Source organism: Nicotiana attenuata, chromosome 7, assembly GCF_001879085.1.
Source record: "Nicotiana attenuata strain UT chromosome 7, NIATTr2, whole genome shotgun sequence".
Taxonomy (NCBI): Eukaryota; Viridiplantae; Streptophyta; class Magnoliopsida; order Solanales; family Solanaceae; genus Nicotiana; species Nicotiana attenuata.
The window spans coordinates 104793952-104810206 of record NC_031995.1 but is presented as its reverse complement, the minus strand read 5'-3'; the positions used below and the strand labels follow the sequence as shown (position 1 = coordinate 104810206).

Here is a 16255-nt window from a genome sequence, read left to right as displayed (position 1 = left end):
TACAAGAATAAGAATTATATTCAAAATTATAATAATTATAGGAGTATCAAACTATTAAGCTCACTATAAAAGTTTGGATTGGGTGGTAGGAATAAGGATGGGGAAGAATATTTCTATTTCGAGAATCAATTCGCCTCATGCCGTGAGATCAACTACCGAAGCCATTCATCTTTTTAAGAGATTTATTGGAGCAGTATAGGGATAGGGAAAAACGTACATATGGTGTTCAATAGTCTAAAAAAAGCATACGACAAAGTCCTACGAGAGTTTCTATGGAGATGCTTCGAGTCTAGAGGAGTTCATGTGGCATACATTAAAGCTATTAAGGACATATACGATGGAGCTAAAATCTGAGTAAGAACAGTGGGAGGAAACTAGGAATAGTTCTCAGTGGTCATGAGGTTGCACTAAGGATCAATTGTTAGCCCGTTTTATTTGCTTTGGTGATGGATGAATTGACATAGCAGATTCAAGAGGAGGTACCATGGTATATGTTATTTGCAGATGACATAGAATGGGTCGGTGAGATGCGCGACAGAGTTAGGTTTGGGGACAAACACTAAAGTCTAAAGGTTTTAGGTTGAGCGTGACTAAAATAGAGTACTTGGCATGCAAGTTCAATGACGCACCATATGATCAAGCGGATGTGGAAGTGAGGATTGATATACAAGTCATCCCCTTGAGAGGAAGCTGAAAGTATCTTGGGTCAATAATCCAAGGAAATGAGGAGCTCGATGATGGTGTCACGCATCGTATTAGAGCGGTTTAGATAATTGGAGGCTCGCATCTAGTGTCCTATGTGATAAGAATGTGGCACCAAGACTTAAAGGTAAGTTCTATAGAGTGGTTGTTAGAGCAACTATGTTGGACAGAGTGTTGGTCAGTCAAGCTCATACCTTAAGAAAATAAAAGTAGCGGGATATGATTAGAATGCTTAGATGTGTGGTCATAATAGGAGAGATAAAATTAGGAACGAAGATACACGAGACAAGGTGAGAGTGGCTTCCGTGGTGGACAAGATAAGGAAAGTAAGGATGAGATAGTTCAAGAATGTAAAGAGGGGAGTACAGATGCCCTACCGAGGAGATGCGAGAGGTTGGCAGTGATAGGTCTAAGGAGAGGTAAAGGTAAACCAAAAAAGAATAAGGGAGAGATGATTAGACAGAACATGACACGTCTTCATCTCACTAAGGATATTATCCTCGATAAAAGAGCATGAATGTCGAGGATTATGGTAGAAAGTTAGTAGGTACTCGCGCGATTCTTCTCGGTGGGAGAGCATGGTTCTAGTTTGGAGCACCTTATCTGCTACTTCTACTCCTTATCAGTATTACTATTTATTCTTTGATTGCTAGCTTATTCTCCAATTTAGATCATTTTGCATCGCCTATGGACAAATTTGAAACTTTTTAGAAATTGCCGGTCCTAAAAAGTTGTTGTCATATGATCAAAAAGTCATGAATTTGAACTGTGAAAACAGTCTTTTGTAGAAATACAAAATAAGGCTGCGTACAATAAACTCTTGTGCTCTAGCCCTTCCCCGAACCCTGCATATAACGGGAGCCTAATACCCTAAATGTCAGTCCCAACTTCCTGAAGACTTGAAACGAAATCAAAAGCATCACTGTTTCTATCAAAAGAGAGTATACAATACAAATGCAGTTCATGATTCACTAAACAAATTTAGCATGAAATCACATCAATGTCCATATAGCTGGTTAGGATTCCTACAACTTGCAAAGTTAGTCTTGTCATAGCACATTCTAATAATGCAGTAATTAATCCTCACACCGTCATGGGTTAAAGCTGATCTTACACAGCTACTATTTTGGCAATGATTTTACATAACATACGAAATTATTATTTCACATGTCAAGTTTAATACCATGAATCTTTTGCTCTCAAGCAAATGCATGAATTCATATGACAAACGTCACATTATTAGTTCTTTGTCGTGACTATGAGAACATATTGTTAAGTTTTTTAAATTAAATAAAGAGGTGTGAATGGAAAATGGAGGGAAAAAAAAAAGTTTGAAGTGTTCCTTTTACTGAGGCACTTTATCCCTCATCGTAAAATAGAAAGAAATTTTTTGTGCTTAAATAGAGAAGCACGTCTTCTAACTCTTAAAAGAATTGAGAAGAAGTTATGCCTCGGGCCGTCGTTACACCTGTCGAATGGGTCGGATCGACCCACAAACCGGCACACATAACCCATTAAAATTGACCCTTTGACCGGCCCATGACCCACAAAACCCTAACCGGACCAACCCATTAATTTAAGGCCATGGGCCGTGCTATACTATTTTGACCCACTGAACCAGACCGGACATGAACCGGTAGCTGACCCACGAGTCAACCCACCCGGACCAGCTCGGTAAGAATTATTTTAAAAAATATAGAGTATATTAGAGTTTGAAGAGTTTTAAAAATATAGAATTAGAGTATATTAGAATATCATTTTTCTTGTGTATTTGACTATTAGTTATAGAAATAGTCGAATTCCATATGTTTCTCAAGTTTTAATGTTAATAAAGTATGGTTTTCTTTCATTTTTATTCTAGTAGGCTTCAAGAACGTGTAGTAATTTCAAGTTCGTATATATGTATAAAAGTTTGAAATTTTTATCATTTATTAGTTTTTTGACTTATATTGGATTCGGCTCATTAGGACCGAGTTAAGGGGTTACGGGTCCGGGTTGGGTCAAGAAGTTTTGATTAATGGGTCAAATCCGGACCGGCCTCTATACGAAAGTGAATCGGACCGGTTAAGGACCCACGTGCCAAGAGTCAACAGGTTCGGGTCTGGGTCGGGTTGACCCATTTAACAGGCTTAGCCGTCGTCGTCGCTATGTAATTTCCATTGTCGGTATTATAGAATAGTTGTTCCGTTCTATCCTGGGAGCAATTAATAATGTTGGTTCCTAAAAATAATATATATATATATATATATATATATATATATATATATATATATATATATATATTAGCTAGAAATTATAATTAATTTTTACCGAACGACCAATTTTGTATTTTGCTCGGGAAAAATCTGACAAGTCAAGGCAACAAGTTAAAATGACGATAGGGACAGGTCCATGGATCCATAACAAGCCCAACGAGTGTAACTAGTTTTACAAGCTGGATATGGCCCACAACATGACTGGCTGTAGGCCCAATTGTCTGTACCTCCTTCTTACTCACCACCTACCTTGTCCTGGGTTTGTTAGGTTTTGAATTTTCCACTAGCTTAACCATTGACCATCTTCAATAATTATTTTTGGCTACACATAGCTTTTGTTCTTTCTATTGATAGACTATTATACCATTCTATAGTAGATCATGATTCAATCAGCGTTTGCCATAGAGATACGGACATTCCTCTTGTCCAATCTTCAAAAAAAAAAAAAAACAAACGCGCAAAGTCCTTGCTTTTGAGTCCAAAATAATCATTTGAGAGTTGCGATTCTTAGTCCATTTTTTCTTCTATTTTCATTGTGTAATTCTTTATTTATGTATTTCTAGAGTACGAATGTGTCACTTCTTACAATTGGATCCTATTGATAACCCGCAAAGTCCTTGCTTAAATGAATCATTTGAGAGTTGAGATTTTTAGTCCCTTTTTTTCTCTCTTGGTACTTTCATTGTGTAATTCTTTGTTTATGTATTTCCAGAGTATTAGTGTGTCACTTTTTACAATTGGATCCTATTGATAGCACGTAGAATGAATATGTCATCTTGATAGTAATAGACTGATAGTCCTACTTCGTTAGATATTTATTTTGGTACTTGCAATACGAAACAGGTTAACAAAAGTTTGACCTATGATTTTAAACTTACATTTGGGTGCTTTGTCACAATCCAGAATTTTCACCTTCGAGATTATGATGGCGCCTAATAATTCACTTACTAGGCAAGCCAACGTTAGAATAATTCGAACCCCCTTTCGCGCCTCTGGCTCCGCCACTGATCATGATTGTTTTTCCCTAGCCAATTATAGCTTCTGGTGGTGGTTAAACATTTCTGTCTTAAGGTAAGGTCCTAACTCATGACTAGAGCTGTCAAAACGAACTAGCCCAGCCCAAGCCTCATGGCCTTTTAAATTTGGTGGGCTAGGGCAGGCCCGCCCTCCATCTATATGGACCTTAAATGGCCAGCCAAGCCCAGCCCTAAGAGGCCCGCGGGCTAGGGCGGACCTGCCCTTCAATTTTTTTAGAAAAAAATATTTCTCCAAATCTTTAGATATTTTTTCGTGATATAATCTCTTGATCCATGAACGACTTCTGTTTATTTAGAGTGTACAAGAATCTTGATATTTGACAAGGAATCTCGTAATTGAAATGCAAATTCTCTATATCTCTAGCTCTTTTTTTTTTAGCGTTACATGAATATTTTTTAGTACTTTTCTTTCACTTTCCTTAGGTTCAGGAATTGCTTCAATAAGTTTATATGTTGAGGTTTTTAATTTTAGGTTTAATATTATTTGTCGATTTCATCATTATAGTCCATGAAATTCTTAAAATTCATGATATTTGCTAGTATTGTCAAATTTTTTTAGGTACTAAAACTTGACCTTTTTCTATACTGAAGAGCAATTTAATAATTAATAATATATTAAAGTAACCAAACTGATCATTGGCCACTTAAAATAATATTTCTTTTGAAAAAAATATTATTGGCCACTTAAAACTTTCCTAGTTCGTCGTTAATTAAGCAAAAGAAAAACTATTCTTGTCATACTACATGCATATCAAAAATATAAATTCTAGTTGATATGGAAGAATAAATGAGCAATCTAAGGTTGGAAAATGGGGATTATAGTTAATATTTTTTTTAGTTTTTATTTTTTTTAAATATTTAAATTTGAATATAATTAATTTTTGGTCCACGGGCCGGCCTAGGCCCAGCCTCGGTCAAGCCTCAAGGGCCAGCGGGCTGACTTGGGCCGGGCTTATAAGCATCAGTTTTAAATGGGCTAAAAAAATTCCAACCCAGCCCTACCCAAGTAGCAGGCTGGGTTTGGCTGGCCTCACTGGCCAAGCCCATTTTGACGGCTCTGCTCATGACACATGTATTTCGGTAATTCCGGAATATCACGATTACAGACTATGGGTCATTGGTCAACTAAGTGATCTAAGGCTTTTAACTTGGGCCACTCATTGTTGACAGGCCCAAATGAGATGATGGCCAATCGGAGAAATGATAGTAGAAATGATACCAGGTACTCACTCTAGAGGGAAGCTATTTAGGAATTAGTCAGTGCGTTCTGAATTTCAATTTGTTGGTACTATTTTTCAGGACAAAAATGTCCTTAGTTGTCCAGAAGTTAAGGTTTTTGATTTAAAATAAGTATTGATTAATCTCTAAATAGCATACGTGAGAATGGCTATGTGTGCACTTGCCCCAAAATGATTCGACCATACTGTCTGGGCCTTAGCCAGAGTGACACTGTGGCATATCTGTGGCTACCAACAGATAATTTCTTTTTGGAGTTTAACATGACACAAATTGACAGTGTACACGAAAAAAAAAAGAAGAGGATCTTCTACTCCTAAGTTATCAGAATAATATAAGGTAACTAATATAAACCAACAATTTGCTTTCTCAGCTTGAGGACTGTATTAATTTAGTAAATGTACTAGGATTAAACTTCTAATAAAGGAGTTTTATTGCTTCTAAGTTATGAAAATATAATACATGGTAAATTTGCTTTCTGAGCTTCACAACTTCACAATTTTAGATCAAACTTCTAAGCCATTACTTCACGATCATCGCCATCGTGGCAATTAGCCACATCTGCAGTTCTCCTGCTTTGTACATTCTTGTAGGAATAGCTCCTAGCAACAAAGACATAGATGCACAAACTCACTGCTGTTATAGTAGCTAACAACAAGTAGAAATAGTCCAGTCTGCTGCTATTCAGATCTTTTCCAAACCAACTCTTACCACTTTTTTCTGTAATATGATCCACAATTGTGATCAACATACTGCTTAGGAAATTTGCAGCACCAACTACGCTAAGGTAAAATGCAATGCCTAAACTTCTCATTGTATCAGGTACTTGATCATAGAAGTACTCTTGTAATCCCACTAGCGCGAATCCATCTCCTATACCAACGAGAAAAAACTGAGGTGCTAACCAAAATACACTCATTGAAATTGAACCCTCAAGTAGATTTTTCTCAACAATTCTTAGTCTCTTTCGTTCAACCAATGCTGCAATGATCATAGTTGTAATCGAAAACATCATTCCAATGCCAATCCTTTGAAGAATACTAATGCCTCTTTCGTTTCCTGTTGCCTTTCTTAGCAGAGGTACGAGGATTTTGTCGTAGATAGTGACAGTTACTATCATGCCAATAGCTCCAATGCCATACATTGAAGCTGGTGGAATCTCGAAATTGTGAGTGATCTTTCGGTTAAGTGTCACGCCTTGTTTGATGAAAAATGTTGAAGCTTGTGCTATACAAATACCAAATGGTAAAGTGGTTAGCCAAATTGGTGTCATATTGATAAGTAGCTTCAATTCCTCTACTTTGGTCACAGTAGAAAGTTTCCATGGATTCTGCTTTTGCACTATTGTATCTTGTGTCTCATCAAAGACTGCAGCTTTATCAAGGAACCTACAAGTAGAATAACAAAAGATAACGTAAAAAGGGCAGTCCGATGCACTAAGTTCCCGCTATGCGCTGGTACGGAGAAGGACCGTACCGCTAGGGTGTATTGTACGCAGCCTTATCCTGCATTTCTGCAAGAGGCTGTTTCCACGGCTCGAATCTATTGTACGCAGCGTTACCCTGCATTTCTGCAAGAGGCTGTTTCCACAGCTCGAAACCGTGACTCCCTGGTCACATGGCAGCAACTTTACCAGTTACGCCAAGGCTCCACTTCCAACAAAAGACAACATATATATACTAAAATGTAAATCAGATCAATTCAAGACTAAGTTGAAAACTTACTTCAGACTTTTGGTATGACAAAGCCTCCTTCTATTAGCTTCTGACTTTTGAGTTTCATGCAAACAAGCTGGATTTGAAGGATGTGGAAGATTTCTTTTTCTAGTTGCAGCAACAATAACTTGTAGCATTGTAGTTAAGGGACTTTCAGTTACTTTTCGATAACGATAGAATGGCCTGCCTACACAAAAGATGACTAAACTAGAAGCCATAACTAATGTGAGGATCAAATCTGCTATACCCCAACTAACATGATCTTGTACATAAACAATAAGAGTAACACCAAGTAATACACCAGAGCAAAGTCCAAAACTCCACCAATTGAAGAAAGACATTTTCTTCCTTCTTTCTTTAGGATAATCATCATCAAATTGATCAGCACCAAAGCTTTCCAAAGAAGGCTTGTGCCCTCCTGTTCCAATGGAGATTAAGTAGATTGCAAAGAAAAAGATCACTACATGGATTTTTCTAGGTTCTTGACAGATGTCACTCCCACAAGGTTTCAAGCTTGGTACCACACTTGACATTGTCAACAGAAGCAAGCCCTGTTTAACAGAATAGTTTTAGTTGTTTCATAAGCAAATCATGATTTGTTGATTTATCTGTATGAAGAACTTAATGATTCTAGGATAAAAGATTGTGTCTAGAAAAGTTATAATTTGATCACAGTGTTTGTAAAGTAGAATTCCAGAAGGTCATTTCCAATCTTTGAATAAAATATTATTTTCCGTTTTATTTTATATGATAGTATTTGATTGAACACAAAGTTTAAGAAAAAAAGAAAGAAAGAAAGAAAGACAGACTTTTGGTACAGATGAGTAGTACTCGTAGAACTTATGGTTTTAAACATGTCATATAATATTTCTAGGGCTGTAAGAGCATGTCAAGCATAAATTAAAAATTTAAAGCTAGAAAGTTGCCAAATATAAAAGTACATCTTTTTTTGGGGACAAAACCAAAAAAAGTAAGGAGTATCATATAAAATAGAACAGAAGGAACAGTATTGATTTTTTTTTTTTTTTTTACTATTTTTTAGTTGATTTCACTTTTGGAAGTTGATTCCTTTTTTTTCTTCTATATAATATCCTCCAGGCTGCAGTCCCTTATGGGCTTTTATTAATAATAAAAAACTTCAAAGAAGAAAGTGGAAGTAAGTAGCACCAATGACCTTACTAATCCTAGTTACACTTGTCTATTTGGCCTATTTGAATATCTTAAAATGTGATTATTGAGAATAAAATATTTAAAATGTGATTATTGAAAATAAAATATAGTCCACTAAATACTGTGATTACCAGGAGATAGACAGTGGTTGAAACAAGAACTGTGCAAAATCTGCCCAAGTATGCATCAGCAACAAACCCTCCTAGTAATGGCATCAAAGTGGTGACACCTGTCCAGTAATTCACACTTTTTGCTGCTGTTTTTAGGTCTTGATGAATAACCTTAGTTAGGTATATAATCAGACTTGTGGCTATTCCAAAGTAACTCAGCCTTTCACTGAATTCAATTGCTGTTACATTCAAACACAACTCATTAGTTTTCTCCAATTACTTAATAGTAATAAAGGATATAAGATGTATAATACATCATGTATTCAAGAAAATAAAAATATAATACCCTGAAAATTATAGAACAGAGTTTCATTTCAAAAAGCAACTGAAAAAGCTATTGAATTTAACCCAAAAGGAAAAAAGAAAAAAACAGATACAAAAGGAATTCATGTACAAATTACAGGATTCTCCGGGGTCTGGAAGTGATATAAATTTACAAATCTGATCCTTAGGGCAAGTATCCTATTAGCTCTGCTTTTCTTATACTACATTTGTTTCAATTTAGATGAGATAGTTTGATACGGCACCAAGTTTAAGAAAAAAAAACTTTTGAAACTTGTAATTTTAAAAACTTAAGGGGTAAAAGCTTCATGGGATGATGACATTTGTGTGATTATAAAAGTTTTCATTAAGGGTAAAATGAAGAGTTTAAAGTTGAATTATTTTCAAATTTAGAAATGTGTTATTTATTTTAGAACACACTAAAAAAAAAGTACCTCATCTAATTTGAAACGGAGGTAGTAATTTGTTTGGCGCTTATACAATTGTAGCTTGTTTGGATGGTTGTTACCTATTGTATTGTATGGTATTGTTACTTTAAACACAATGTTTGTTTTGATTGTTATTTAATTTTTGTTATATCGTATCGTCAAAATATGTTGTTACATAACGATAAAAAGTGCCACTTTATGGAATGACCGATTTGGTGTGGTCGCGTTGTTACATTATTTTTTTGTCTCATCTTGTCCTTCCTCATTATTAAATAATCTTATGTTATCCTTTACCCGACCTTTTAATATAATAATTCTACCTCATACCTTATTTTTTTTCTTTATAGTATTGCAAGTTTATTCTTCATATTATTGGTGCTTGACATCATGAAATGACGGCAAACAATACAATCTAACCAAACATTGTATACATCACAAGAATATACAATACAATACTATACGATGCATAACAACCATCCAAATAGCTTATTTTGAAAAGTATTTTTCTCATAAGTGCTTTTCAAGAAAGTACTTTTGATGAGAAGCAATTTGTATTTGACTAATTAATTCGATTTTTTTTTAGCAGCAATTCGTATTTGACCAAACTTTTAAAGAGCTTCTAAATGTAGTTTTCTCAAAAGTATTTATAAAAGGTGCTTTTGAGAAGAAGTATTTTTCTGTGCTTCTCAAAAATTGTTTCTACTTCTACTCAAAAATACTTTTTCCTTATAAAAGTTTGGCCAAACACTTTTAACTCCGAAATAAAAATACTTTTTAGCAACAAAAAAAGTGTTTTCGGCATAAAAAGGGACTTCGCCAAGCAGGCTATTAGTGGCAATTAGCTATGCTTTTTACTTATTAAGATATGATATTTGTTGCGTCATAAATACTCCTCGTCTTAGGTATTGGACCACTTGGGTAGAATCTAGGCAATTAGGAGTCTAGTTTTGGAATTTATGCTGTGGAATACAGTTCTTCACGATTATCTATAAAAAGAGTTACTGAGAACCAATGAGTAGTTATATACCCTTGGCTATGTGCTACTTTCCACTTAACCAAACTTATTACTTTCTCCGTTTTAATTTAAACTTATTTGACTGGATACGAAGTTTAAGAAAAAATAAAGATTTTTGAAATTTATGGTCCTAAACAAATTAAAAAGGAGCCTAGAGTATTTGTGTGGTTATAAAAGTTTCTAATTAAGGGTAGAATTGTAAGCTTAAGCTAAATTGTTTCCAAATTTAAAAAGGGATCATTCTTTTTGGAACGGATCAAAAAAGAAATAGGTTCACATAAACTGGAACGGAGGGAGTATTAAGTTATCAAAAAGTGTATGCAGTCAGATCTCTCTATAACAATATCTTTATATAACAACACTTCTTTATAAAAGTCAAACTTTTTCGGAACCAGATCTCATGTTCTATAATAATATATGTTTTCTATAACAGCAATTCACTAATATTTGAAACAAACAAAGTTGTTACAGAGAAATTTGACTGTATCTTGATAACTACAGTCTACACTCTACAGTACCCAAAAAGTGACCATAGAACTCTTTAGTGGTTCTCATTACATAGAGACTTTTCTCAAAGGGTAATATTCTTTTAACTGACAGAGAATCACTGATTAATCGAAGTTTATGGGCCTCTAATTCTTCTTATATTAATCTTAATACTCTCTGGTCCATTTTATAAGTCGTTTGAGTCAAACAGATATATTTTAAAATAAGTGTTGCTTTAGAAAATCAAGAAGGTTTATCATTTTAATAAACGGACGTACAATTTTTTAAAAAGTCTTTCAGCACTTATTACTCATTTTGAGGAGAGATATAAGGTAATTTAGTCAAAAAAAAATCTTTACTATTAGTGCTATAAAAATAACCTTTCAATAGATGTATTAAAACCTTAAACAAGTTTAAAAACGACTGTATGTAGTATATGAAAGGGTTTAAAAGAAAGAAGCACCTGAATGCAACATATTAGGAAAAGAAAAACCATCAAACTCTACTGGACCATGTCAATAGCTTTCTGTTTAAGGAACTGACAACAGATAATCAGCTCTATTAAAAACATACTCTCTCCGGTCCAAAATAAGTAATTTTTTGGTCTTTTTCTTGTGGTCCAAAATAAGTGATTTTTCCAGATTTCAAGAATGAATTAATTATTTTTTTTCCTACATTGTCCTTGGAGTAAATAGTGTTGGAATATGTGTTAGGAGTGTTTATGTGAGATAGTAACGGTTAATATGGTCAATTTCATTGCTAATTAATGTTAAAAGGAGGATTTCTTAATCTGTATGAAAACATCCAAAAAATCACTTATTTTGGACCGGAGAGAGTGCTATATATTAAAGGGGAAGATATTTCAAGATATATGAATATGAGTCCCAAACTGTTGCTGCCTAAGCAGGGGCGGAGCTAGAAGGCTGAATACGGATTCGATCGAACCCAATAGATTTTGTTCAAACAGTGTATTTCAGTTAAGAAATTTACTGAATGTATACAAATATTAAATTAGAATCCAATTATTAATACTTGGAATAATTGTTTTAAAATTCATAACACATAAAATTGAAATTCTAGCTTCACCTCTATACTTAGTGCTTCAAATGGTGGCCTCAAGCACAGCAAACTTCAGAGCCTGACTAATGGAAGTTGTTTTCTGAAAGTCTTTTTATATGGAGAGCTTTCTTTGCCAATAAAGACCAAACATCAGCCAAATTCATAAAGTAAATACACTAAACTTGGTTCCTCCTCCAAAGTGGTTTCACCACCTTAATAAAAAAAGGCAGCTCAATCACTAAGCTTTCGCTATATGTGAAGTTTAAAAAAGGATCATACCATAAAGATCTATTATACTCAGTCTTATCCTATATTTTTGCAAAAGATTATTTCCCTAATAAAAACGGTTCTATATAACTATCAAATCAGGTTAAAAGTAATCATAGCGGTAACCTTGAAATAAATTAAGTAACCTTCTACAACATGTCAAATTCCACCATTTGTCTAAAAATTCATTTATAAGATCAGTGAAAAAGAAAGGGCAGCCCGGTGCACTAAGCTCCCGCTATGCACGGGTCCGGAGAAGGGCCGGATCATAAGGGTCTATTGTACGCAGCCTTATCCTGCATTTCTGCAAGAGGTTGTTTCCACGGCTTGAACCCGTAACCTCGTAGTCACATGACAACAACTTTATACGACAAGTGAATATAAGATATATCCGTAATTTTATAACTTTGCAGCAAAAACAAACTGAATTGTTTACTTTTTGTTCTTGATCATTGAGACGTAGAGGGAATTAAGTGAAACATGTGTGTGCATGTGACATTTATTAGATGAATTCTTACCAATAATCAAGAAAGAGGCTTTCCAGCCACCAGTTGAAGCCCTAAGAGGAACTCTTCCTTTGTAATCAACTGAAGAGTCATAAACCCATTTCTGCTCATCAATTTCTACTGCTTTTCCCATCTTTATCTCATCCATTTCAACATTTGTCTTTTCCATTTCTCTAAGATAATAAACAAGATATGTTGTTTGTAAGTTGGCAGCTTTGTTTTGCTTTTATTCTCCTTATATAGGAAGAAGAATCCCCGGCTGACTTCTGAGACTATAAGAGCCAAAAGAATATAATGTTGAAAATAAAATAGATTTTCTTGACAATGATTGTAATTAAGTAATTAAAAGCTAAGAAAAGAAACAGTTCCTTCCACTAGATTAAAGTAGTATCACTGGCCTTTAAACAGGAGGAATGGCATCCATATTGCTTTCAATTAGATTCTCCTTTTAAAATGGCCATGATAGATGATCACGCCCAACTATGCCTTATAAAAAGGACAATGCGGCCGTTACAAATATAACCCGAGTATTACGCCCAGGGTCGAATCCACAGAGAATTAACCTATCAACCGCTATCTTCAGACCCACCAAGTCTTCAGAACCAGCTTCTCAAATATTCAAATTCTCAGTTGAGTGTTCTTTAACAACTAGCTTGCAAGTAACTAAATGGCTGTAACTAAATTAATAAGGTTGTAAACAATTATGGGACAAAGCTAAGGCAATGATTTCCCCTATTGATGGAATCCCTTCTGTTTATGCTCATACAAATTTACCCACACATCTCTATCAATCATGAACGCTAATCTTACCGCAAATCTCTCCCGAGTAATCACAGTAATATACTATTGCACTCTCCCGAGATACACTAGCTTGCTTTATTTAGCACAATTCAAGTTAGATTGCACCCAAGGCTTCGTTATTCCTAATCCCGCCTTTAAACCCGCAATTATAGATTCCTCTAATAATCTAGGAGTAGTGTTGTTCAACAATACCCTAAATATGCACTCTTTTCCAAGTTATGCACACTAAATAGGCACAGCTAATTGAGGATCATGTCAATTAACTACAACGAACACGAAGTTTAACAAATAAAGATTAAACTAGCAATTTGTATTCACATAAACAAGAAGTTCATCACCCAATAGGTTCCATCAAAGCCTTAGACAAGGAATTTAGCTACTCATGGATATGGGAAAATAAACTAAGCTTGAATTCATCATAAAATCAAAAGAAAAGAAGAAAGATGTTTAGAGTATTTTCTCACAATGGTTTTCCTTGCTAAGAAACCTAAAAAATCAATACATGCCTCTCTTGGGCGAAGTCTAGTGTTTTAAATAGGTTTTAGGTCTAAAAATCCCGTAATTGACACTTTGGTCCCCGATGCCGTGGCAGAACCGCGGCCAAACACCCTCGCGGATTCTCAATCTTCTGCAGCTGCTTCCCACCGCGGTTCTGCCGCGGTCGCGGTGGAACCGCGGTGGATCCAGTATTCTGAATCTTTGGCCTGTTTTGCATGGGTCACTTGGGAAATTTCACAATTGGCCTCTTTTCATCACTTTTAACTCCAAAACTGCTCCTTAGCCTTCCTTATACATATATCACCTACAAATCATGCAAAGCACTAATAAGGGCATTTTGTCATCACTTTTAGCATTAAAACTACACAAGAAGGTGATTATTTAAGGTGTGATTACAGTCAAATTCACCTATTATCAACACCCCACACTTAAACCTTTGCTCGTCCTCGAGCAAACTAAACCGCACTTCTAGGCCTAACTGTTCAATGCATTGCCCCAATTTATGTCACACCTGCTATTATCAATGATCGACCCAAGCAGTGCACAATCATATCTCAAATGCGGACTCTCATGCCAAGACACACTTGTGCTCACTCTAATTACTCTAACAGAAGTGAAGACTCACTTTTTCTTCCTGAGTCACATGCCCTCACATAAACAAAATCTGAGAGAAGTTCCACACACATAAAATTCAACAATAAGGAACCATATATAGAAAGAATTCACTCACTCTCAGCAAAGAGCATTCACATGCCACACAGACACACCATAAGCTTGCCCCTAGTGTAATACTCTACTAATCGAGCCATTCAGTCAAAGATCAAGAGGTCTTTATAGGTTGTAATGTAGGCTAAGGGACGGGTAGGATATATTTGGATATAGTGACTAACCTCCCTAAGCACTTTTAATACAACTTCCTTTTGTTTCACCTTCATGCTCAACCCAATCATTATTTCACATTTTGTTTCACTTGTGACCCCCACTTTTCGTTAGGTACAACTGGCTTTTTTTTTTTTTCTTTTCTCTCTTTTTTTTCCAGATTTATTGTACACTGCCAGTTCACCAACCAGAACCTTCATTCTTGATTCCTTTTTTTTTTTTTTTTTAGTTCTCTCCCACCCCACACTTTGACTTTTGTATATTCTTTAGTGATTAAGTGCTTCTAGGAGGTAAGGGTTCAAACAATGAGCTTATTCAAACACAACGATTTAGATTATTATAGGGTTATCAAAGAACAGGCTTCAGGCTCAAAGGAGTTAACTATGGTAGTATGCACAGGTGGATTCTCAAGTATAAAGGGTTGCACAAAGAAATGCCTCAATCATCTCTAAGACCAAACGACTTCTATTTCGCTTTGCAAACACACAGGGCAAGTTCTAGGTATCATATGTCGGCATAGGATGCAAGTAACAACTCACACACACTTAGCATGTAACTCATTCCGAATCAGTTCATCAACACAATCATACGAGTGTTCAAGCCAGACAAGATGTGCAAAATTAAGGCATATATTATGAGTCCACAAACAAGCTTAGACCTTACACCCTTCGTTTTCTTTGCAAGTGTGCACATTTGGGGTTACATTCTGACCTTCACCCATTTAATCCTAAAACTATAAAAGAAAAATCTACCTAACCCGGTTCAAGAAAAACCCTTGGAAAAGAACCGTGGTCAAAAGAAAAACCAAGGGGGAGGTACTACACTACCTAAAAGAAGAAAATAAAATAAAAAAAAATTCTACATGGACTACTTCCCTCAAGAGTACTGTCCACATAGTCCGTCATCAGGGAGAGTCCTCTACAAGTTTTTTTTTATTTTTTTTTATTTTTTTATTTTTTTATTTATATATATATCTGACTTTGACCCTCAAGAGACCTGTCAACAAGTTTCCGTCGTTGGGCCAAGTCAGCTACTCCTAATATAACACACTCACATATGTACAACACATCTAATGCTACAACACAACAACAGCTATATACATGTCAATACACAGTTAGAGCAAGTCTCCCACCCCACACTTAAAATTATGGCATGTCCCCATGTCATATCAATAAAGTAAAGAGCAGAAGGGTGAGAAGACTTCCCTGAGAGTCAATCCGAGTCGGAGACGGTGCTGGGGTCTACATGGCAGGCCCTCCCCAATGCGCGTAGCCAAGCCATAAATCGGCTCTCAGATCTAGCTTGCCTCTGTGACATGGCGTCCATCCGTGTGTGTAGACCATCCACCGAGGTGCGGAGATCCGCGACCTCTTCCTCCAAGGAGCGCAGCATAGGCCGGGAGGACTGTGAGCGTGATAGGTCTGCTCCAGAATGGGAGCGCCAAGAGGGCCCGACACTGTCAACAGACCTCCTGGACGGTGCAACAGGGACCGGATCATCCTCCTCATCATCAATCTCAATTGTGGTGCGGGTGCCCCTGCCCACTCTGATGCTAGAAGCTTTGAAAGCTTCTTTGGGAGGCAAATCGCCATCAGCAGGGTTGGTAGGGGTGTTTCTCATCAAGCACAATGTGGTCACTAAGGAAGGGAAATAGAATCCCTTTGTCAGCAGCGGGCCCCGTAAGACCATTTCATCTCCAATTACCCGTGCCGCATCAAAATCCTTCCCTGTCACAAAGCACCAAGTCAA

The 16255-nt window shown here is 36.0% G+C and overlaps 1 protein-coding gene across 2 annotated transcripts; it reads right to left on the bottom strand.

The window, feature by feature from the left end:
* Window positions 5580-12578, bottom strand: LOC109229631 (protein NRT1/ PTR FAMILY 5.6-like). 2 transcript variants are annotated; one of them, XM_019395146.1, is made up of 4 exons: window positions 12341-12578; window positions 8247-8464; window positions 6955-7496; window positions 5580-6618 (listed from the first exon to the last, which is right to left on the bottom strand). In XM_019395146.1, exons 1-4 carry the CDS (start codon window positions 12495-12497, stop codon window positions 5745-5747), a joined length of 1791 nt encoding a protein of 596 aa, XP_019250691.1. In that variant the 5' UTR covers window positions 12498-12578; the 3' UTR covers window positions 5580-5744. The 2 variants fall into 2 exon arrangements, with proteins under 2 accessions (XP_019250691.1, XP_019250692.1); XM_019395147.1 differs by lacking the exon at window positions 12341-12578 and adding an exon at window positions 11583-12038.

Excerpts from the sequence above, each read along its gene's own strand:
- LOC109229631 (XM_019395146.1), bottom strand. The coding sequence starts at position 12,497 with ATGGAAAAGACAAATGTTGAAATGGATGAGATAAAGATGGGAAAAGCA. Across the intron at positions 8,465-12,340 it reads AGCCTCTTTCTTGATTATTG|CAATTGAATTCAGTGAAAGG; the intron begins GTAAGAATTCAT and ends TGAATGTAACAG. Across the intron at positions 7,497-8,246 it reads CAACCACTGTCTATCTCCTG|GGCTTGCTTCTGTTGACAAT; the intron begins GTAATCACAGTA and ends TCTGTTAAACAG.